Source organism: Marmota flaviventris, chromosome 9, assembly GCF_047511675.1.
Source record: "Marmota flaviventris isolate mMarFla1 chromosome 9, mMarFla1.hap1, whole genome shotgun sequence".
In the NCBI taxonomy this organism is placed as follows: Eukaryota; Metazoa; Chordata; class Mammalia; order Rodentia; family Sciuridae; genus Marmota; species Marmota flaviventris.
Genome location: NC_092506.1, coordinates 14,254,164 through 14,279,821, shown reverse-complemented (window position 1 = coordinate 14,279,821; position 25,658 = coordinate 14,254,164). Strand labels below are relative to the sequence as shown.

At 39.9% G+C, this 25,658-nt stretch overlaps 1 protein-coding gene across 1 annotated transcript; it reads left to right on the top strand.

The window, feature by feature from the left end:
* The first annotated feature begins 17,587 nt into the window (after positions 1-17,587).
* Positions 17,588-22,444, top strand: LOC114100126 (olfactory receptor 9Q1-like). Its single transcript, XM_027944764.2, has 2 exons — positions 17,588-17,736; positions 21,496-22,444. Exon 2 carries the CDS (start codon positions 21,509-21,511, stop codon positions 22,442-22,444), a length of 936 nt encoding a protein of 311 aa, XP_027800565.2. The 5' UTR covers positions 17,588-17,736; positions 21,496-21,508.
* The last annotated feature ends 3,214 nt before the right edge of the window (positions 22,445-25,658 follow it).

The window sequence follows — 25,658 nt, the reverse complement described above, 5'->3', positions numbered from 1 at the left end:
AAGGAAAAACACGGCTTCCTATGCCAGCTGTTAGTACTAAGATAATTTGATATCTTCCTTTTGAAAAGTACAAGAAAAAGTGAAATAACAACTTCTGTTTCTTGAGCACTTTCTATATGCCCCATGAGGTTCTAATTCATCTCTGTAAGGTTGGTGGGTGTGAATGGCCCGGGTAAGCTTCTAGCCCCTGCCTCCCTGTGTCCCTGCTTCAGAAGAACAGGGAAAGTCACATAACCTTCTCAGGATACAGTGCATATGGTGCTGTTCTGAAACATCGAAGGTACTCTGTGAACATAGAGCACATCACTTTTTCTTTGCATTTTTCTTCAGGGGGAAGGCTGAGGTGGACAGAAAGTGAGGCAGAAGTCTTGGTCAGAGTTTACATGGCAGTGAGGGGGACAGGCAATAAATATAATAAGTAAGTTATATGTCATTTTCTAGGCTATCCAAGAAAATTAGGCAGGACAACGAGAACAGGAAGTTTGAAATTTTAAGTGTCAAGGTTGAGGCCAAAATGCCACTTCCTTAGAAATCATCTCCTCTGAATTTGCATCATGGTTTAGAAATGATTGATCATATATATGGCCTTCCTATGGTAGCCTATAAAGCTATTGAAGGCAGGAAATATGTATGTCTCTCTCTATATGTATAAATGTCAGTCCTGGCTACTAGAGCACCTTCCACAAGGAAAGATGGATGACAAAATGACCAAGGGTGCAGGTGGCTCCCACCTGTCCTATTCTTGGTTCCTCCTATCCCAAAGGAGTTTCATCTAAACCTTCTTCTTTTCCTTTTTCTTGCCTGGACATTTTGAAAGTCATAAAAAGTGCTTGTGCCTCTGATGCTAAGAATAATTGCCACAATTTCTCAGCTGCAGAGAGCTGGCCAAGGTTATGCCAACCTGCTCACTCTGCCAATTGCTTCTCGGGGAAATGCGCTTGTCCTACTTATTTTCCCCCTAGGGTTTCTCTTGTGTTAAAGATTAAAGGGAGAAACTCGATGAAGCACCTGACCCCAGAGAGGGCCAACTGGTGGCTACAATGGGCCTCTTCTTCTCTGCAGTGAATGGGTTTCTATTTTACCATCTCTGGGTAAAGGCTGGGTATTTACAAAGCGTCCGTTCTCCCAGGTCACAGGTGGCAAGGGTGGCAGCCTATTCATTCATGACATCACTATGACAGAGGAAACTGGGAGATAGATGCTTCCTCATGGGACAAGGCAGAACTGGAACTTCAGGCTCCCTCATCCTTCTTAACGATGGCCCAATAAAGCCTGTGGCTTTAAGAAATGGGGGCTGAAGGGGAACCTCAGGCCACAGTGTGCCATCTGTACATAAGGAAACTCCAGTATCAGCAATAACCTCTCCTTGGAGACTCAGACCAGTCACTGACTGGCCACAGGGCTAGCACAGAACACACCGGTACAATCTTGTGCAGGAGCCAGGAGCCCCCAGCAGATGACTCCCAACCTGCTTCTGCTTGCATGGGGGATGCACATGTGGGAAGAAAAAAGAATCATTAAGTGAAACGTCTCCAGCTTCCTGTCGTTAAGTGACTAAACTGTGATCATCTCTATATTTTGTGTGTGCGTGTGGGGAATAGTGAAAAGCAACAGATGTGAGTGTGAAAGCTCAGAGATGGACTCACCCAGGATCACACAGCTGGTCAAGGATGGTGGTGGGGCTGGGCCAGGGTGTGCTGTCACCCCGAGCAGAGTTCACCCGGAGATCACCATCAGTGGATGACCAGAAGGTCACGAGCAGAGAAAAAACAAGGAACAAAGGAGACACACCGGGGAAAGGGGAAGGGGGCTTCAGGGAGGAGTCTGATCCCATTCACCTTGACCACACCTGTCCCTGTGCTGCCAAGTCAGCTTTTGGTTTTACTTGTCCTGAGGACAATGGCTCTGTTTAACATTGACCTTGCTTCCAGTTTCTTTGTAATAAAATATTATTTTAATTGTATATAATTTGACATAGACATACAATGTGGAATGACCACCTCAGGGTAGTTAACATTTCCATCTCTTTAAAAACATTTCATTCCAGCAAATACTAAACCTTGCCTATGTGGCCCAGCTCTAGAATTCTGGCATGGCTTTCCTTAATTCATTAGCAAAATGTTCCAGCCACATTGCTTGTCACATTGAACTTTAAGAGCGCTCCTTTTCATCTGATTATTTTTTTTCTTCTTCTTTTTTTTTTTTTTAGTTGTAGACGGACACGATACTTTTATTTATTTATTTATTTTTATATGATGCTGAGGATTGAACCCAGTGCCTCGCACATACGAGGCAAGCACTCTGCCACTGAGCCACAATCCCAGCCCTCATCTGATTATTCTTTTGCTAGATTCTGAACTCCTTGCCGTCCCTTGAACACACCAGGCATGATGAAACCTCAAGACTTTTGCACTTACTATATCCTCTCCTACAATACTATTCTCCTAGCTAGCTTGCTGTCTGGATTCCTCTAAAATCTTTGCTCACAGATCACCTTTTAATGAGGTTTTCTCTGATCACCCTGTTTAAAATGGAAAACAGGCTCCCTGACATTCTTTTCTGCTGTATTTTTCTAGATAGCCCTTATCACCATCTAATATGTTTTCCTCTGGAATTTTAGCTTCTGTCACCCTACAAGAATGCAAGTTCATGAGGGCATAGCTCTCTGCTGTGTTCTCCGTGCTTTAAAAAAAGTCCCTGGCAGGTGAAAGTACTTAGGAAATATTTGTGGAATAAATGATGAATGAATAAACGTACAATGGCTTGTTAGAAATACCACAGTTCCTGGCACATAACATATGCTTAATGTCTGTGGAAGGAAAAACTCACTTTCTTTCTCCCAATAAGAAAGTCTTCTTCTCGATCTTGTCACAAATGGGCTCTTTAGGTAACAGGCTTTCCACATCCAGAATCCTCTGCAGACATTATTAAGCTTGTCTGTGATTCCCCCAGTGGACTGTTTGCTCCTGTAGCTCCCTCTCCCTTCCTTTTTGAAATACGCCAGTCACTTCCCGTGACTGCTTTGATGTCTGTTTTCCCCAGGGGGCCTTGAACTTTTCAGTGGGGAAGGGGCAGTGTGAGCCTTGCTTGCTGCTGTTTCTGTACCTTCAGTTCACTGCCTGGCGTCAGTGGACAGCTAATGAGTATCTGTTGATGGAAGGGGCCAGGTGCCACTAGCAGTGCCAAGGAGAGAGTAGAATACATTCTTTGACTTCAGGGTCCACTGAGGGATGCTTTAGGGAAGTCCCTCCCCTCGTGCCTCGGTGAGTACATCATGTGGGAAATTCCTTCTTCTGAACCGTTGACATTTACAAAATTGTGCACCTTCTGGAGTTTCAAGATTGAACATAGAGATTTCTGTTGTTTATTTAGCACAGGAAAATTATAAAACACTCCCTGGATTTCTCTATTTTTAAAAAATATTTTTTAGTTGCCAATAGACCTTTTTTTTTTTTTAAATTTATTTACATCTGGTGCTAAGAATTGAATCCAGTGCCTCACACATGCCAGGCAAGTGCTCTACCACTGAGCTACAATCCCAGCCCAAGGATTTATTTATGTTTTAAAACTGCTGTTCAGAAGTCTTCCAACTTGTAGGATAGAGGTGGAGATAGTGGGCCACCAAAAAGCCTCATTCTAATAACATCACCACCACCACCACCACCACCACCTTCACTATAACTTGATTTATCCTAATGGAAGAGATATGATTAAATGTAATGAGTGCACAGCCTGTGAATTTTCCATAATATACATTTTTTAGATATTTGGTTTCTTTTACAGACTTGGTTGGATTTTGTTTTACGAAAATCAGATTTTTTTTTGTTTTAACAAACTTAAAGCATACATAAATATATAAAGTAAAAAAAAAAAAGTGCGATTCCTTCCTTTTCAGAGATTCTGACTTTCAATCTTATCACCCAGGTACACAATTAGTTTTGTATGAGTCTGTTTATGCTCATTAAACTATTTGCTTTTTTTCTAAACAAAAATCATATCATAATTTACATCATTTTCTGAAACTTTTCATTTTATGTTACAATTATGTATAACTCATCATTTGTTAATTTCAGGCATTCCTTCTCTTTTTTTAAAAAAATTTAATTTGTTTTAATTAGTTATATATGATAGTAGAATACATTAATGCACTTTGATACATCATACATAAATGGGATATAATTTCTCATTTTTCTGAGTATACCTGTTGCAGAATCATATTAGTCATGCAGTCACATATATACATACAGTAATAATGTCTATTTCATTCTACTATCTTTCCTATCCTCACATCCTCTACCATCCCCTCCCATCACTTCCCTCTACCTAATTTAAGGTAATGCTATTCTTTCCTAGCCCCCTCCCCGCCTTATTTTGAATTAGCATCTGCATATTAGAGAAAACATTCCGCCTTTGGTTTTGTGGGATTGGCTTATTTCGCTTAGTATGATATTCTCCAACTCCAACCATTTACTGGCAAATGCCATAATTTCACTCTTCTTTAAAACTGAGTAATATTCCATTTGGTATATATATATATCACATTTTATTTATCCATTCATCTATTGAGGGACACTTAGGTTGGTTCCATAGTCTAGCTATTGTACATTGAGCTGCTATAAACATTGATGTGGCTGCATCACTATAATATGCTGATTTTAAGTCCTTTGGGTACAAACCAAGGAATGGGTCAAGTAGTGGTTCCATTCCCAATTTTTTGAGGAATCTCCATATTGCTTTCTATACTGGCTGCACCAATTTGCAGTCCCACCAGCAATGTGTGAGTGTACCTTTTTCACCACATCCTCACCAACATTTATTGTTGCCTATATTCTTGATAATTGCCATTCTGACCATCATCCTTGAAACTCCAGTCAGCAATTAGACAAAAGAAAGAAATTAAAGGGATACAAATAGGTAAAGAAGAACTGAAACTATCACTATTTGCTGATGACATGATTCTATATCTAGAAGATCCAAAAAATTCCACCAGAAAACTTCTAAAAGTAATAAATGAATTCAGCAAAGAAGCAGGATATAAAATCAACACTCATAAATCAAACGCATTCCTATATATCAGTGATGAATCTACTGAAAGAGAAATTAGAAAAACTGTTCCATTCACAGGTCTCAAAAAATCAAAATGCCTGGGAATCAATCTAACAAAAGAGGTGAAAGACCTCTACAATGAAAACTACAGAACACTAAAGAAATAAACTGAAGAAAACCTCAGAAGATGGAAAGATCTCCTATGCTTCTGGATAGGCAGAATTAATGTTGTCAAAATGGCCATACTACCAAGAGCATTATACAGATTTAATGCAATTTCTATTAAAATCCCAGTGAAATTCTTCATAGAAATAGAAAAAACATGAAATTCATTTGGAAAAATAAGAGACCCAGAATAGCTAAAACAATCCTTAGCAAGAAAAGTGAAGCAGGAGGCATCACGATACCAGGCATGCCTTCTTATTAAAAGCTGCATAATGTTTCTTAGTAGGAAGGGATCTTCACGTGATAAGGGTTAGAAGTGGAATTGCTGATAGATTTGTCCTGTGACTATCCAGCCAAGCTAGAGCAACATTTTTTACAATTATTTTCTTTGCATAGTTTTAGTTCAGTTTGGGCCATAATAAACATTTGCATGGGAGTTGGAGGAATGAAGGAAATGAAGTAGAAGCCATATTCATTTTAGGCTCTGAAGACTGGTGCAGGGGACCAGGGGATGGAGAGAAGGAGAATGTTGGGGCTCACCTCCTACAGCATTATGTCTGCTGTTCCACCAGTGGACCATTCCCAGACCGCCGCCACTTCTCCTGCCAGGGGTCTTCTAAAGCTTTAATTCCTGGTATTTCCTGTCATCCTTCTCTCCCCAAAGTTTAAAAATACTTTTCTTATTTTTATAAATAAAATGATACTGAGTCATACATTATTTTATGTGATATGCCAATTTTCTAATCACTGTTTACTGGTTTCTTTATCGATTATTTTGACACTTCATTTTCATATCATATTTCCATATTGATTTGAATTTCTTTTTCTTTTTTTGTTCCATGGATATATTTTAATTCTGCAGTAGTATTTAACTTAATGTTGAATTTCTGAGGCTTTGGAGTTGATTTTGGTTTCTGACAAGGCAAAGTATCTCATTAGCATTTAAAAAAAAGTCTTTATTTTTCTTATTTCTCCAAATTTTGAGATAAACTTTAAAATCAACTTGTTGTGTTTTATCAATGGATCAGTTATCTGTTGCCAAATTTTTATGATTGCTGAAATTTTCAGCTGAGTCTGTGGGTTGACTAGTGCTCTTGGTTTTGGCTGAGGAGGCTGACGCATCTGTGAACTGTGGACCAGGTTGTAGGTTGGCTACTTTTCTCTCACATCTTTGGTAGTTTCCTGGCTGTAGGTCGTCCTTGGCTGGGACAGCTGGATGTTCCTCCATGTGCTATCTCATTCTCCAACAAGATAGCTCATAATAGTCACATGGATCTAGAATTAGAGCTGCTCCAAGAATTAGAGCAGAAGTGAGCGAGGTGCCTTGAAGCTAATGCTCAGAAATGGCATGCCATCCCTTCAGTGACAATCCATGGGACAAAGCCACAAAATCAGAAATATTCAGGGGTGGAGAAACAGACTCCATCTCTGGGAGGGCAAAGCTGCAACCACATTGCAAAGGTCACAGTAGAGGATAACTCTTAATTTGGTCATTGATATACCATCATTACAACACAACCAACAACATGAGTAGGGAATTCATTGGGATTTTGATTAGATTTGAATTAAAGCAATGGATTTCATTCTGACAGTTTTTGCAAGATTGAATTTTCCCATTCAACAACATGATATTTTTTTCCCCATTGAGATATATATTTTTAAAATTTATTTATGATGCTGAGGATGAAATCCAGGGCCTCACATATGCCAGGCAAGTGCTTTACCGTTAAGCCTCATCCCTAGCTCCTTCAATAGATTCTTAAAATTTTGTTTACATATAGCGGAATATTTCTTATTGTTTGTTCCTAAATAGTAATCATAGTATTTGTTACTGTTATGATTTAAATTTCTATTCTACTGTGTTGTTTAATCTAGTGTTATCCAAAAAATATAATATAAACCATAAATATGGCACACAAACATAATTTAAAATTCTTTTAATGTTAACAGATGAAATTAATTTTTATAACATTTTATTTAATACTATATCTAAAAAACTAGCATCTAAACGTGACATAAAAATTTTAAGGTATTCTTTTTTTTTTTTTTAATTTTTATTGTGGGTTGTTCAAAACATTACAAATTTCTTGACATATCATATTCCACACTTTGATTCAAGTGGGTAATTTTAAGGTATTCTACATTCTTTCTCATATTAAATCTTCAAAATCCAGCATTGATATTAGAACTGAATTCTTTTTTAATATTTATTTTTAATTTGTGGTTGGACACAATACCTTTATTTTGTTTACTTATTTTTATGTGGTGCTAAGGATTGAACCCAGGGCCTCTCATGTGCTAGGCAAACCGTCTACTGCTGAGCCACAACCCCAGCCCCTTAGAACTGAATTCTGACTAGCAACATATCAAGTGCTTAATAGCCACCTGTGGTTAGTTCTGCCATAACAAACAACATGGCTGTAGGCATTTGTAGCTATTAATTTTTAATGTTTTTCTTGTACATAGATACCCCATTGATAGATTAGATTGTGATAACTCTTCAGCCAATTCTTTGATTTTTCTACATTGACAATATATGACTTATAAATTATGATAGTTTTCCAATTCATCAAAATATGTAACATTTTGCTTTATTTTTCTAATCTGTTGTGTTGCTTAGGACCTCAGAATAATGTTGGGTCAGGACTGTGAGGGGAAGCTGCTTTGCTCTGCATGTGAATGTAGTCAAAATGTCTTCTGTAGCCTGCCATTCAGGGTGGCACTTGCCATTAATGTCTGGAATCCACTGTCCCTCATCAGCACAGACAAGATAGCTCCACTATTTTTTTTATTAAATTATTTATTTATTCTAATTTGTTGTACATGATGGCAGAATGCAATTAGTTTTATATTACACATATAGAGCCCAACTTTTCAAGTCACTGTATGCAAAGTATTTTCACACCAATTGTGTCTTCAAACAAGTGCTTAGGGTAATGATGTCTAACTCATTCCACCATCATTCCTACCCGCTTGCCTCCTCCATTTCCCTCCCTCTCCTTTGCCCTATCTAAAGTTCCTCCATTCCTCCCATGCTCCCTGCCATGGCCATTATGAATCAGCATCCTCATATTGAAGAAAACATTTGGTCTTTGGCTTTTTGGGATTGAATATAGCTCTGCTATTAATTGCTCAAATTTGTTATTGTTGTTGTTTATATTTTCATGTAAAGAATAAGTGTTCAACTTTATCAAGTGCTTTTTCTTAAGGATGTATCACAAAGGACACGTGTCTTTTCCTTTTAATATGTAAAAACCTTCTCATGAATAGATGCTCTACTGTTGAGCCATCCTTACATTCTTGTAAGAAGTCACAAGCTTATATGTTGACAATAGTGAAATCAGTTTGCTAATTTTTATCCAAAGTCTTTGCAACTGGAGATAAAAGTGAGATTTTTGTATGATTTTATTTTGGTGTGCATATATGCTATCTCTGTCCGGTTTTGATATTAATGCTGTGCTAGCCATTATGTGCTCAGAAGTTTTAAAATATCATAGGGATGATCTATCCTTATAAGTTCCAAAGGTCGTTGGCATAAAACCCATAATATTTTGATGCCTTTGATGGGGGTAGGTCTTTTACTACTCTTCAACTCTGATGATATACATACTTTCCTATTTCTTTTGTGCTGGTTTAATAATTTTAACATTTTCTTGAGAAGTGAAGCATGATTTTTAGGCCTTCAATAGTTGTGTAGGGTATCTCTCACAGTTTTTATTACAAAATATCTTAAGCACACAAAACACAAACAGTTATATGATGAGTGCTCATCCAGGTGTAACCATTTTCCTTCTTCTGCAGAGATCATAACTACATTGAACTTGGTGCTAACATTCCCACACATGCTTTTGCTTATTCAGCACACATTTATGTCTCCATATCAACCCACGATTTATTTATATTTATTTTAAAACTTCACATCTGTTGGTGCTGTGGTGTTCATAATGTCCAACTCTCCAGCAATGTTATTTATAACCATCATAAGCCTGATGCTTATGAGATTTATCCATACTGATACACATGACTTCAGGTCATATTTAATTTTTTTGTTAGTATGATATATTTGTGATGTTCTTTCTTATAATAGACTATTAACTCCACAAACTGTGTCTTCTCATTGATCAGTCTTAGTGGCACTCCTTTATTTTGTTTTATGTCTTTTTTCCCTCATTTGGACTGGCAATATATTTGTCTATTTTCTTGATTATTTCAAAGAACCAACTCATGGTTTATCAGGTCTATTTGAAATTTATTGCATATGTCATTACTTTCTACTGAAAAATTTTAGACTTTCTTGTAGCTTCTTTTTGATGTGTGTGTGTGTGCATGTGCTATTTGTGTAATATATATTCCATTTTATTTGTTTGTTTATTTACTCATTCATTTATTATTTATTATTGTTTTGGTACCAGGGATTGAACCTAAGGGTATGTAAACACAGAGCCACATCCCCAGCCCTTTTTTATTTTGAGACAGGGTCCCTCTAGGTTGCTTACAGCCTTGCTAAATTGCTGAGACTTGCTTCTAACCTGTGATCCTCCTGCCTCAGTCTGCAGAGCCACTGGGATTACAGGCAAGCGCCACTGAGACTCCTTGTTCCGTTTGTTTTTTGATGTCCATATTGTCTAATAAAATATATTAAAAGGCCTACTTTGCCCCTCTGCTCTTGCTGCTCTGATTCACATATTTTAAGATGTAATTAATCAAGGTCAGTTATTTCTAAATAGTTTGTGATTTTGGGATGAGCTTCATTTTATCTCAAGAGTAACTGTTCAGGTTACTTCATTATGTCAAAATGGCTAATCATTTTTTCAGTTAGTCCTTTGTTAATTTCTCTATGCCTTATGTTGTGGTCAGAGAATATGCGTCTTGTATGATTAACTCACAGTTGAGTGATAAGTCGGCCAGGTATGGAATAGTAGATTGAAAGCCATTCTCTCTGACCTATGTAGACATTTTTCTTTCTTTCGGCTTCTATTATTCAGTATAGAAGATGAAAAATTTGATGGCAGTCTCCTTGTTTCCTTATAAATCACCCGTTTTTGTTTTTTGTTTTTCCCTACAGAAATGTACAATGTACTCATTCTATCCTTGCATATAGAAGTATGTCTTGTTTCAATATTGGCATCAGGGTCTTGACAAGTTTTTTGAATCTGAAGGCCTAAGATTTATTTTCTTAGACTCAAGAAAGTTTCTTTTTGTTATTTCTTTAATTTTATCTTCCTTTACCTTTTTTTTTTAAATTTTTTGTGCCTCTTAACTTTTTTCACAATTCTCATTCTCTCTGGTCCCATTTTTGCTCTATATTCTGTTAAGTGTAGCAGGTGTATAAGTTATAGTCTCAATATAGGTGTGTGAAAAAAACAACTTTAAAAGTTTGTTTTAATTAAACTCACTCATTTTCAACTGGGGGATGTGGGGGGTGAAGCAAATCCTTTCCAATGCAAGGCCACTCTCTCACTTTCAGTTTTAAGCGAAGCCCATGCAGGATTAAACCTTAGTTTGAAATTCTCCTTTTTGTTCTCTTCTTCTCCCTGGGAGCTCTTTAAAATTTCAAGGGCTTTGCCAATCACTCTGGCATTTAGATAGGACATTTGGCACAGCCAGTTCCCTGTGCTCCCCTGTCCTCTGTCTAGATGCAGCTAGCTAGCTTTTTGTTCTTGGGCTGCTGCTGCCCATAGTCAGGCCACAGCTTCCCTTTTCAGATCCATGCTCTCCACGTTCTCTCTGCATGGCCCAGAGGCTCCTGTGGCTACCAGCACTCAGCAGTTTATTGCATGGAGGTGTTTAGGGTTCTGTGAGGTTGTTTTGGCCCCTCTGCCCTGACACCTTTACCAACCATTGCTGGTGCATGGTTCTGCTGGCATGTGGGGTGCAGGGATTCTCTGCCAAGGTTTGCCATTACCCTAGGAAGCAAGACACAAGCATCCCATCTTCCAGATGCCGCTGAAAACAGGATGAAGACTTAGGTGGCTTTCTGATGATTTCCTCTGGGAATCATCCTGGGTTGAGGGATGTCGGACACTGGCTACTTCTTAAGAATCCAGAAAACACCTGTAATCTAATCAAGGTACCCTCCCCCCCCCCTTACCTACAGATAACGTGTCACTTTAACAAAGAGAATGACTCTATATACTTTGGATAATGATGTCCATCACATTCCACCATCCTTGCTAACCCCTTGCCCCCTCCCTTCCCCAAAGTACATATGTGAAGACACGAATTGGTGTGAACATACATTATATACAACCAGCGTTATGAAAAATTGTGCTATATATGTGTAATAAGAATTGTAATGCATTCTGCTCTCATTTATTTTTTAAAAATCAATTTAAAAATTAAATAACAACCACAACAAAAAAGAATATGACTCTATATAGTGTGACTTTTATGCTCAGTGGTATAATCTCTCCCTTGTTTTCCAGGATTGCTCTTTATATCAGAAGATCCTTTTTGGGGAATTCCAATGAATTTTTTTTTTAATTTTCAATATAGTCTCTCTTTCAATGAAAAACTTTAGCCTTAAGGCAATTTTTATCTTTAATGCATTAAAACTGACTTAGAAATTCTCTTGGCTCCTTAAGTCCATGATATATCAGGTCTATTTCTAAAGGGAAAGTATAGGACAGGTAATTGCTGTTTCTTGAAGCAGGGTGGCTAAACAAGGGCCAAAAGAAACACAGGGCATCGTGTGGTGGTGATCACAGGGATGACTGAAAGCCATTGCTTTAACATTTTTGAATGTATTATTTGATTAAAATTAGGGCCTCATCTTTGGAAATACTAGTCAGGTTTTTAGATGGGACTGTGATTATTTTGTGGCACTGTTACCCCCCTATCTATTATGATTCCCAAGATGTCGGGCAGAGGGTGATGGATGCATGATTTAGAGTTTGACAGTTGTTGGCCTTCCAATACATCACGCCTTGTCTCTCCTTTTGTTCTCAACAGTCGATTTCATGTTCTGTGACCTCCATTGCTGCTGGCACTGACCCGGAGGTTAGTGTCCTCAAGCAGCTGCTAATTCTTCTCTTTCTAGATGATTCTGCCCAGAGCAGCTGTGATCCTTTTCAACAACCAGGGCGTCTGCACATCTACAAATCACGTCTGTAGGCAGAGTCCCTTTGCCTCTTGTGTAACTGCAGCTGGGCTGATCATTGGGACTCTGGCTTTAATCTGTGTATATAATGATTTAGGCAAGTCCCTCCCTGATGGGGGGAAAGGCTGTGGCCATGTTCTCCACAGTAGTGAGCCCCAGGTTGAACTTTCCAGTTTTATGAACGGAGGAACCAGGAAGTAAAGGAGGCCCCGAGGAAAGCTTTTAATAAAGCCACGTTCTTCTAATTATCTCCAGAGCTGTACAAAGTGTCCATCAGCACCTCCTCTGTTGTACCAACCATCTGGGCTCTCATAATCATTTGCAAGTGTTCACTGCATACTAGGCATGGAACCAGGCCCCCGAGGTAGGGAATCTTTCAATAAGGAGTTTCCCAAGAAGCTTAGCACCAGGGAAGACAGAGAAAGACGGAGGCATAATGACAAAAAATTTCATATTTTAATGGAAAGAAAGATTGACATATATTTGAAATCAAATTATGTAAAGGCAATGACAGGGAAGGCTGACATCAATAGTCAATTAACATTGGACTAGAGAAGAGCAAAATGGGATAGAAGAACCATGGGAGACATTGAGTGATGGAGTTATAAGAGCTCTCATCTAAAGAAAAGTTTTTTTTTTTTTAAATAATCTTTGAGGATATTTTCTTACATAATTAGAAATGCCATATTTAGTTTGAACAATTTATAATTTTATTCTTAAGAGGGGAGTTTTATGTGAAATGCTTGGCATGGTGCCTGGCATATAATGGGCACTCAGAGAGACTATTTCTGTGGTTATCATATCTGTTATTAGTGGGCTCTATATTCATTAGAGTCCAGATAGGTTTTACTGCTGTCTTAAAGTAACTAGTTGGTGTGAGCTCTATAGTGTTTATTGAATGTACGCAGATTCTGACCTGGAAGTAGGAAGAAAGGTTGAATTTGGGAAATTGTCTGGGAAACACCCTCTGATGCAGAGAAGACCAGGGCATCTAACTCAACAGTGGCTTTACTTTCTGTCTTTATTTGATTTTCTCCATGATGTTTTGAGATTGTTACTATTATCCCCCAACTTATAGATGAGGAAGTTGAAGTACAGAGATTTTGTGTATTTCCTAAGATTGCACAGATGGAAAATGATAGAGACAGGATTTAAACCCAAGCCATCTGAGACCAGAACCCTTACTCTTACCCCTTCTTTCTGGTAAACTCTAAGTGGCTACAGCATGCTAATTGAAAGAGACACAGGAGCTGGGTGGGGTGGCGCATGCCTATAATCCTAGTGACTCAGGAGGCTGAGGCAGGAGGATCCAAAGTTCCAGGCCAGCCTGGGCAACTTCATGAGACACCCTGTCTCAAACTAACACTAAAAATAAAAATGGATGGGGATGTAGCTCAGTGGTACAGTGCCCCTGGATTCAATCTCCAGTACCGCAAAAAAGAGACAGTGAAACACAGAAACTGTTTGCATGTTTCTGGTTATGAAAAAAAAATATGGTCATGGTATTTTTTTCTCTGCCACTTGCCACTCTCCTCTTCCCAGGGGAGATGATTCATGCACTGACAGGCATGTTTTCTTCTCCAGGATAAGGAGACATAGCAACACTTTACCAGGATTTCAGAATTGCTATAGACCAATGACTGCAGGTGTCTGTCACTCTTTTGCTTTTCTAATGGAAGTGCTCATCGCTGACTCATCAATGCATTTTTGAAGTTTGTGGGATGACATCAAACTTGTCTTTTAAGTTTATATTTCTTTCTTTTTCTTTTTCTTTCTTTCTTTTTTTTTTTTTGGTATCAGGGATTGAACTCAGGGGCACTCGACCACTGAGCCACATCCCCAGCCCTATTTTGTATTTTATTTGGAGACAGGGTCTCAATATGTTGCTTAGTGCCTTGCTTTTGCTGAAGCTAGTTTTGAATTCGATATCCTCCTATCTCAGTCTGGTGAGCGCAGGTATTATAGGCATGCACCACTGTGCCCATCTTAGATTATAATTCTTTAGACTCAGGGGGAGTTATCTCTGGACATGGTGAAGATTGCAAGATGCCACAGTTTCATCTCGATGATATAGTTTGTTGAAACTTGTGGTGGGGGTTATTGGGTGATGACGAATGTATGTTGCATGTGGCTCACGGGGGTTGGTAGGACATGAACATTTATGAACAACAGTGATGGCTGGACTAGTGTTCAGAAAATATTCATTTCACTCCTTTCCAATTGGGAATAGAATAAATTCCCCTCCTTCCCATCCTTGAGGATGCTGAGCTTGACCACACAACTTGCTTTGACGGATGGGACATCAGTAGAGTCGATGAAGGAGATGCGTTTTGATAATGGGGCTTTGTCTGCTTGTATTTCTATTATTGTTAGAAAAAGAACATTCCTTGAAAGGCTTGCTTATCCAAAGACGACATGCAAGCAGATCAGGAACATACTGCAGCCTGACAGCTTGACAAGGTGGCCAAATGCAGCTTAAGAAAGCTGAATTTTGCTGACCGTGAAATCACGAATGTGAGGGGAAAAAGACACTCATTATTGTGCACCACTGAATTTGTGGGTGTTTATTACACCACTGTAGACAACAAAGCACTCTGTGGTTAAATACTTTTGAGAATTGCTTCATAATATACTCTTTATTTTTGAGATTTATAAAGCATATGAAATACTAAAGTCTCTGGAAAGATAGTTTTTTAACTTCATTTAATTTTTTTCCAGACTTCTTTGAACATTGAATCCTTTATTGGTATGTTAAAAAAAATCTTAGCTGACATTTGACCTAATTTTTCTCTGTTAGAGAATTTTTTTTTGGTTGAAGAAAACACTCTTGAAAGATAGAGGCACATGGTGATTTATAGCATCTTGATAATGAAATTTAAGAACTTTCAATGCATGATCTAAATGGAAGAAATTTAGATATTAAAGATTTACATTATCATGCATAACAATATGAAAAGAATTTTAAATCTCTTTCTAGTGGACTGGATAGAAAGGGGTTTGGAAGACTTTGCCACCGGGAGAATATAGATATAAATAAAAGATTACCTTAGTAGAGAAAGAGATGGGGTTGGATGGTAGTAGGCAGGCTGAAGGTGAAGGTGAGGAGCAGCTGGTAATGAGTTCCTTCAGATGGAAATGGCCGGGAAACTTGCAGAACAACATTCATTATTCAGTTCTAAATTCTCCTCCCATCTGTGCAGTACTGTAAACCTCCTAAATTTTCTACAGTATCTTTACTAAAAGTCTGCTGCCCATACTCTGTATCAATTTTAGAAAATGAAGAAAAAAAGAAAACAGATGAGTTGGGTGCGGTGGTACACACCTATAATCCCAGACTCAGGAGTTTGAGACAAGAGAATCATGGGCTCGGGCTGGGGATGTGGCTCAAGCGGTAGCGCACTCGCCTGGCATGCGTGCGGCCCGGGTTCGATCCTCAGCACCACATACAAACAAAGATGTTGTGTCCGCAGAGAACTAAAGAATAAATATTAAAAATAAAAAATTTCTCTCTCTCTCTCTCTCTTTAAAAAAAAAAGAGAATCATGAGCTCAAGGACAGCCTGGGCAACTTAATGAGTTGTCTCAAAAAAAAAAAAAAATAAAATAAAATAAAAAACGGTTGGGATGTGGCTGAGTGGTGAAGCACCCCGGGTTGTATCTCCAGTACTGCAAAATAAAACAACAAAACCCCAAACCAAACAAAAAGAAAACAGGTCATGTTTCACACTTGGAGTGCTGTGGTGCAGAGAAGAGTGAACACAATTATGGGAAATGTGCACAAATATAAATAATGTATTAGTGGAAGCAGGATGAGGAGGAGCCATGCAAATGTAATAGTGAACCCTTGCATGCCTTCAAAATTTTGAGGAGGGTTCTAGACTTTATACTGCACAAAGGGTAGGAAAGGTAGCAGAGATGTTAGCCTGAACACTAGTTTGCGCAGATATCTGTGTGCTCTTGTGCATTTCCTGGCATCTCTTGCAGTTATGTTGAGTGCATGTGACTTGCTTCTGGTCACTGGGATGTTGGGGTGAAGAAGATCGCTTCCAGGCTGTCCTTGGTTCTCCTCTACACAGTCTTCTCTTTGCTGTGTCCTGCGCTAGCTATACCCAAGTCCACCAGCTCCAAAGGGCATAGCTATGAGACTCAGCACCACCTAAACCACACTGTGTTTTTCATGAATTAGAAATAAGTTTATTTTGCAAGTCACATTGTGTTACTGTTATTTGTTAACACAGGATAGCTTGGAAGACTTTTTCATTTAGAGAGCTCTGACATGCATATGCATGAGAGTGTCATGATCATTAAAAAAAAAAAAAAATCCCCTTGGGCAGAAGGGGCTGTGCCCAGGGCAGAGTCCTCTAGCAAACAGGGTATGCAGGACAGACAAAATGTACTGTATGACCTGAACACCTTTCTAATCCTCTGTTTACTCCTCAGTACAATGAGGAGTCTCATTCTCTCTCTATCCCATAGGGCTCTTGTGAAGATAGATGAAGGGAATGATTTGAAATGGTTAAAGGCACTCTTCAAGTATTGATCTTATTATGTTGACTTTCTTGCATTTTCTTTTTTTTTACACAGAGAACAGAGAGAAAAGAAATGAAAATCCCTAGATGATGGAAAGGCTTTTTCTCCAAGGGAAAGTCTGTCCCTTGGAAGCTCTCTGGTCTTGCCCTCCCGTTTCAACATATCTCCCAGCACCGGTGCAACTGTCGAACCATGATGGGATTGAGGCCAAGGGAAAAATCAGTAATGCTGTGCGGCCTTTATTTACAATTTTTATATTTGTTTATCTTAGACTATATTGCATTGATTTTGATTTTTTAAAGTATTATGCTAAAATATTATTTATCTTCTATACTGAGGTTTTTGTTGCCACCTTATTTTTTGCACTTGAACCAACACCTATATACTTTATCCTGAGTCCTGGACTTGACTTGCCTCATATAGGTTGAGTAGTGCTAATATGAAAATTTGAAATTCAAGTTTTTGAGTACCTACCTGAGGACACAAGTGGAAAATTCCACACTGAGTTCATGTGACAGGTCACGGTCAAAACATAGGTGTATTAAAAATACGGTATAAAATTAACTTTAGGCTGTGTGCATAAGATATACCTGAAATATAAATGAATTTCAGATTTAGATATGTGTCCTATCTTCTATATATGTCACTATGTACATGCAAATATTTGAAAATATGAAAATGTCTGATTTCTGATATGTCCCCAGCATTTTGGAATCTGTACCATTCTGAGCTGTCATCAAAGTGCCAATTATTGCATTAGGAGTCGTCCCTGGGATCATCTAACTGTGGATGTTTGGTCATGCTGATTCCTCTTCCTACAGAACTTGTCAACATTCCTCCATCCTAGCAGACTGTCAAAGCCCATCTCTGGGTAGCCTTCCCTGATCTCCTCTACCTGTAAGTAACTGCACCCTACACTGACTCCCCATGGCACATGATTCACATTTTGCTTAACAGTTTAACTTAGTACTTGTCATCTTGAACGATAGATGATTATCTCACCTGTTTGTTTGCCTATTTCCAACAGGCAGATGTTGTGTGTGTTTTGTATGTGTGTTTCATTTTTTAAAAATTCTGTTTGTTCTTTTAGTTACACATGACAGTGTATTTTGACATGTATACAAACATGAAGTATGTCTTATTCTAATCATTCTTCATTTAGAATTCTTAGCACAGTGGTGAATTGATGGACCAGGCGGCCCCATTTTCTCTTGGTTTCATAATTGTCAAAGAGGAGATTTATTCTGTTCTTTCTCATCTTGTTTTCTTTTATGAATTGAGAACTGTTGAAATTCAATTTAGCAAAATGCTTATGAATTGGAGGATTAAAAAAAAAACAACAACTCATGGTGTCAAAGAGGTGGAGAACTGGCAAAGGGCATATCAATAAGAAGAACTTGCCCAATCCCCCTCTGGATAACATCCCAGGCTTTTGTTTTCCTTCTGGTTTCATTTGTGTTTAAAGGAAAAAAAAAGGCAGGGGGGAGCTTAATGAAACCTCTGACTCCCAGAAAGGGCAAAGAAATGATACAATGAATGCATCCTGTTGAGGTCTCTCTGCAGGGTGCTCTGTTGACCCTCCTAATTCTGTGGATCAAAGCCTCCCTTCTGTCAGAATATAGCCACACTGGTGAGGGTGACAATTGGCATCCTTTGTGACCTTGCTCTGATTGGAGAAATTAAAGCCAGAGACATTTAGTTCCTCCTGGGACTATGCAGAATTGGGATTGTTAATTTCAGACTCCACTCTGGGTATTTGTTAGGGCTTTGGGAGTTGGGACTGGGAGGGAAGGCTTCTTTCCTCTGAAGTGAGATCTACCAGGTGCTTTGTGAGGAGTCCATGTGAGCAATAATTGTCTTTCCTTAGAGATCACTTTACTGACTGGGGACCTCAGGGCTTTTCTAGCAAATATTAGTGTGTCTTCCTAAAGGGATATATGTTAGAGCAGGGTGTCTACTTCTGCCTGGAATAGAACAAAAGCAAGGGTGAAGAATGTATCCTAACCAGACCTAGCAGGTCATGGAAACAGAGAGGAAGAGAAGAGAGTCCTTGACAGAACAGTGCTGCCTAGAAGACTCTTGAGAACCATACAGTCCAGAAACCGTCGGGCAGCTAAGGCATTATTGTCCCCACGTTGATTCATACATTTGCAGGCATGTGTGTGAGGGGTTGTGGGAGGAGAGAAGGCCACTGAGGATCCAAGAGACTGGCTCCGATCATAACTGAGCAGACATGGAAGTGCAAACGGATCCACCCCGACCTCCTGCTGTTCCGTGCACACAGGTCCCTCCACACCCGTGGGACCCTTCTCCAGAGAGCGAAAGAGAAATGACCTTTTAGAGACTAAGGAAAAATAGTGGACAAAGGAGAGGACCAGCTAGGTAAAGCCAAAGTGGAATTCAGGTGAGAGAACTGACCTGGTTCTTCTGGTTCTTTGTTCAATTCAGGTCACCAGATCCAATTTCCTTTATTTACCACGTTCCCCACTAGGTCAGTCCAACACTGCTCTAGCTGCCAAAGTCTTATGCTTTAAAGATGATCAATGCCTCCTCTATCCTGTTACACTGTAAGTCTGCCAAAGGACGTTCTATCCCTTAGTCCAAAAGCCTCCACCAGCCTTCAGATACTCATAGGCTGCAGTGCAGGCATCTGTGCTTGTTGATTTAATGGTGGGCACTTCCTGAGTAGGGGCTGTTGGAAGAGCCCTGGGAAGCATGTGAAATCTCGTGGCATGGTAAACAGCACTTCTGGGTGCAGCTTTGGCCCTAATGAGGGTTGCTTCATTTACTAGTTGTGCTGTCTTCTCCATCTTACCTAAACTCTTTTTGCCTCAGTTTCCTCATCTGTAGAATAAGGATAAGAGAATCTCCTTTTTCATAAAGTGATTATGGGGATTAAGCAAATTAGTATGCAAATCACATAGAGTAGTGTGTATATTGTTTTCTGTTATTAAGAACAATAGGAAAAAAAGAAAATTAGAGTTTTCTTTCTTTCTTGTTTTAAATATTGTTTTTGACAAATGCTGAATGTTTTCTCTGATATAAGGAGGCTGAGTGGGGTAGGGAGGGGGAGATGGGAGGAATAGGCAAACTCTAGATAGGGCAGAGGGGTGGGAGGGAAAGGGAGGGGGCAGGGGGTTAGCAAGGATGGCGGAATGTGATGGACATTATTATCCAAAGTACATGTATAAAGACACAAATTGGTGTCAACATACTTTATATACAACCAGAGATATGAAAAATTGTGCTGTATATGTGTAATAAGACTTGTAATGCATTCCGCTGTCATTTTTTTTAAATCAATAAAAAAGAAAAATAAATAAATATTGTTTTGAGACTGTGTCTTACTCTGTTGCCAAGGAGGCTGGCCTTGAACTCATGCACTGAAGAAATTCTCCCTTCTCAGCCTCCCCAGTAGCTGGGATTACAGGCAAGACCATATAGTTTTAAAAAATCAATTTTTGGTAAAAACCAAGAGGGTTAAATATGATAGCAGATATTAAGTTAGCATATTGTTAGTTTGAAGATAGACATGTAAACTCAAGAATGGCTTATGACCTTCATGATTGTTCATCAATTTCAGTTAGTTTTATTCTTAGGCATTTTCTGTTGGCCAACAGAAGAATAAAGTCAATAAAATAAAATAAAAAATAAAACTTGAACATGTGCATGGTGCCTTTCCATTTGCAAGGGGCTTCATATCTCATTTGATGGCTTTTCTGTGCAAACATCTCAAGCCCTTGCCATGTGCTGACCTCCAAGGGCCCTGCACTGACTGGAGGAGGTGACCCCAGAGACTTTAAGAGTACTCCTGAGCTGAGGTTTGAAGGCAGCCCAAGAGTTGGCAAGAACCCATGGGTGAGAAGGATAAGGTATACCAGGCAAGTATTCTGCCAAAAGCACAGAGATGTGAGAGAACATGGTGGATCAGAGAAATCCTGCTAACTCAGTGTGGCTGGAGAGACTGTGGGAGGATGTGACATGGGTGTGAGGTCTCAGAAGTAAGAAGAGGCATGAGGAAGTAAATGGAGGAGATTCCAGGGGAGAATTCCCAAACTATGGAGTCTGAGCGACACCCTATCCACGATGGGATACCATGGCAGGGTAATGTGATATTTAACAGGGGAATGTGATATGATCAAAGTCTTAAAAATACTGAGATTTTTAACTGATGTTTCAAGAATTCACAAGAAGTGAATCTGATGGCAGGGAGAACAGTCAGTTCCATGGCTGCTGTTAATGCAGACAAAAGATGAAGAGGATGGGAAATAAGGGAGGACCTGTGGTCATGGAGGAAAAGGGTGGCCTCAGGGTAGGTGAGAGATGATCAGTCAGCTCCCGTTGGAGCCATACGCAAATTTTGGCTCAGAGTGATTATCTGACTCTCGGAGCTCACACAGCTCTTTGGCAATGAAAGTGGGAGAATATGCACCCCTATTCTGAAATCTATACCTGTATCTTTTGTTCTTGACATGCTTACATGACTCTAGGCCACAGAACTTGCTTGAAGGCGGGAGTTCAGATAGGTCATTTCTGAAACCCCTCGTAGCACCTGCCAGGATCTGTCCATGGTGCATGTTTAGTAAATGTAAAGTAGACATGCAGGGAAGTCCTATTTGCAGCTTCCTAACTTGCTTTTCATGCTCTTCCCCTCAGGCACCACTGGCTCATGGCAGAGACCAATCTCACCTTAGTGACCGAATTCCTCCTGATCGCATTCACCGAATATCCTGAACGGGCATTCCCTCTTTTCCTCTTGTTTTTGTGCATCTATCTCATCACTCTGTCGGGGAACTTGGGGATGATCGTTCTCATCTGCATGGACCGCCGACTCCACACCCCGATGTACTTCCTTCTGCGTCACCTCTCTTTCATGGACATCTGTTACTCGTCTGTCACCGTTCCCCAGACAATGGCCGTGCTGTTGGAGCACGGGGCAGCCTTATCCCATACACGCTGTGCCGCTCAGTTCTTCCTCTTCACCTTCTTTGGTTCCATTGACTGCTACCTCCTGGCCATCATGGCCTACGACCGCTATGTGGCTGTGTGCCAACCCCTGCTCTATGTCACCATCATGACGCAGAAGGCCCAGCTGGGTTTTGTGTCCGGGGCTTACGTGGCTGGTCTCTTCAGCGCCTTGGTGCGGACCGTCTCAGCCTTCTCTCTCTCCTTCTGCGGGAATGGTGAGATCGACTTCATTTTCTGTGACCTCCCTCCTCTGTTGAAGCTGACCTGTGGGGACAGCTACACCCAGGAAGTGGTCATTATCCTGTTCGCCATTTTTGTCCTCCCCGCTTGCATGGTGGTCATCTTGGTGTCCTACCTGTTCATCATCGTGGCCATTGTGAGGATCCCTTCAGCTGGAGGCCGGGCCAAGACCTTCTCTACCTGTGCCTCCCACCTCACTGCAGTGTCCCTCTTCTTTGGCACTCTCATCTTTATGTACCTGAGGGATAACTCTGGCCAGTCCTCGGGAAAAGATAGGGTGGTGTCTGTGTTCTACACGACCGTGATTCCCATGTTGAACCCCCTCATCTACAGCCTGAGGAACAAGGAAGTGAAGGAGGCACTCAGGAATATTCTCAGCAGAATCCAGCTGTCCTAACCTTGGAGAAGTCTTAGGGTCACCCACTCTGTAGGGCCAGCATTCTTGGCCATACCTGTTATAACAGGTAGAATGGTCGAGTGAGGCCCTCATGGTGCAAAGCATAAAGAGAACCAGGACTTTCAGCGCCAGGGAGAGGAAGGAAGAGAAGGAAAAGTTGGGCTGAGAAAAGAGTGGAACAAGAGCTATGACTCCCAGGACAAGCGGCAACAGAATCTGAAATTAAATCCTGGGTCATCCAGATACGGCACACCTCACTGCTCTGTGATTGTAGAACAAGATTATATTTACTTTGCAAAATTTTCTATGGAAGATTTCCACCGTATAGAAAAGTTAAAAATAATCTATAGTAAGCTCCTAACACTCAGTACTTGGATTCTGTCATTGCTAATATTTGGCTATATTTACTTCATCCCGTATGGATAATCCATCCATTAATTCATCTATCCATCAATTCATCCATCAACCAGCCTTGTTGTTTGAATAATTTCAAGGTGAGTTGCAGATATTGGCATTGTCCTTCATCCTTATGCACCTCAGAGTCAATGCTATCAATTAGGATTCGATATTTAGATTCTATTCATTTTTAATGACTGAGTTAAGGTAGTTTGGTGGCCCAGTTACTAAAGCTGACCCTGCTGAATGAATCCTTCAGATCCTGGTTGTGGTTCCCAGGGATGCTTCATACGAATCTCTAGATGACAGCCACCCGTGATAACATGCCTGTCAGTTGCTCTCAGCACTGGAAACACACCCTATTATTTCTTCTATCCCACCTGTCCCAGCTCCCTAGTCATGTTGCAGACCTGAGAAGCCACTTGGTGAATTTTACTATTCCCATTGCCCATAATGGTATCACATGCATGGGCTCTGTCCTCTCAGAGCTTCAGTCCCTGGAGGGGTGGTGGGGAGGCATCCCAGCCTGTCCTGCTTTTCTGTATGCTGCACCACTTCAGGCTGCACCCAAAGCCTCCTAAAGGGTATTGGTTCTTGATCTTCACTTCTCCAACCACAGGTATCTTGTCTCAGTCAGTTTCCAGTTGCACTGGAAAGCAACAGTCCCATCTACTCATTTTCTTTGATTGTTCATTTCCAAAACTCAAACTCCTTCTCTCCCTGCTACCTGGAATACCAAATAAACAAGATCCCGGTTGAACAAACCATGTGCAGAATTCTGGGAGGTGGAGGATGACGGTATCTAAGAAACAGATGATTCGAAACTCAGTTCCACAGAATAGTAACAGGATTTCAAAGTGGAAGAAGCAGATTTTATGAAAGGTGGAAGATTCAGAGAACACAGCCCCAGGGATACTCAATTTGAGATCATGTAGTAAAATAAAACACATAGAAATCTTCAAAGACATTATGTTTCTTTTTAGAGGAAAGGATATTTTAAAACAAATATTATAATTTTTATAAGAAACATTTTAAATTTTTAATAGAGTTTTGTCTGAGAATTAATGCTTAGGCTGCAAATGCATAGCTCCATCAAAGGGCATGATTAACATATAATTCAAGTGTCCGTGTGTTACAGTAGTAGACAACCTTAAGCAAGAAGTTGGAGATCTTGAGTCAGTCATAGGAATTTCCCTTCTTGTTATGGTTTTTACATGAAATGTCCCCAAGAAGCTTACGTGTGAGACAATGTAAGAAAACTTAGGGGTGAAATGGTTCGGTTAGGAGAGCCTTAACCACATCAGTGTGATAATCCTGATAGGGATTAACCTGGTGGTGACTGCAGGCAGGTAGGGTGTGGCTGGAGGAGGTGGATCACTGGGGATGTGCCCTTTGGTGTTTATATTTTGTCTGTGGTGAGGAGAGCTCTTTCTCCTCGTTGGTGGCGATGTCCTGAGCTGCTTTCTTATACCACGCTCATCTGCCATTATGTTCTGCCTCACCTTGGGCCTAGAGCCAACGAAACTGGCAGTCTATGGACTGAGAACTCTGATGCTGTGAGCATCAAAACAAACATTTCCTCCTTTAATTGTTCTCATCAGGTCTTTTGGTCACAGCAGTGTAAAAGCTGACCCAAACACTCTTCATTTAAAAAGGCAGTATTGAGTCTTGGAAAAAACGCAGTACACTGAAGAGTTATTTGCTCCCTTAGAATCTGCCAGAAGGCAGGGGGTACACGATGAATGGAAAGGGAGTACCAAGAGAATGAGTTGTCAGGTCCAAGGATGCACTTCACTGCCTCCTTCTGGTTAAATTTTAAGCAGGCACTTAAAGACTTCTATTCAAAATCAAAGGGTTAAGTGAGAAGGTTGTAGGAACTTGACTATGAAACTCCAAGTTGTAGGTAGGACTCCATTTACTTTTTTTTTTTTTACTGCGAAAAGAGCTCAGCAAAAGTTGAAAAATGCATTCTATTTATGTATGAAATGGGACATGAGACTTACTTAGGAATAAATTAAGAGTAGTTGATAATAGGGAGGTCAGTGGGTTGTCGCTTGGGTATGGTGTTAGTATTTCTGTACATCTTTCTGCACATTGTGTTGAACTTATTTAAACAATCTGTGGTTGTTTTTATTCAGTTATTTTGATTCTAAAAGTTCTGCTTTAATAGAAAATGCATGATTGCTGATAACTCATTAGAAATCTGCTTTTGAATCACAAATAGAATCCTAACAGGATCCAGCAATACCAGTTCTGGGTATATATTTAATAGAATTGAAATCATCATCTCCAACATCTGTTCACCCCTGTCCCCATGTTCATTGCAGCCAAGAGGTAGAGGCAACCCAAATGTCCATTGATAGATGAATGGATAAAGAAAAGGTGATATATATGTACAAGGGATACTATTCAGCCCCATGAAAAAAGGAAATCCTACCATTTGTGACAACATGGATGAACACAGAGGACAATATGCTCAGTGATTTAAGCAAGCCACAAAAAGACAAATACTGCAGAACTCCACTTACGTGAAGTATTGAACCTGGTCAAACCCATAGAAGAGAGTAGGATGGTGGTTCCTAGGGTCAGGAGGAAACAGGTAATTGTTTGATGGGTATAGTTACAGTAAGACAAATAAGTTCTAGAGATCTGTTGTACAACATAGTACCTACAGCTAACGATATGATAGTGTACCCTTTATACTATATTAAGAAGAAAGAAGAAAGGTCTTATCTTAAATGTTCTTAGCACCAGAAATCCAACCAATCAACCAACAAAAACAAAACAAAATACAACACAACAATAACAATAACAACAA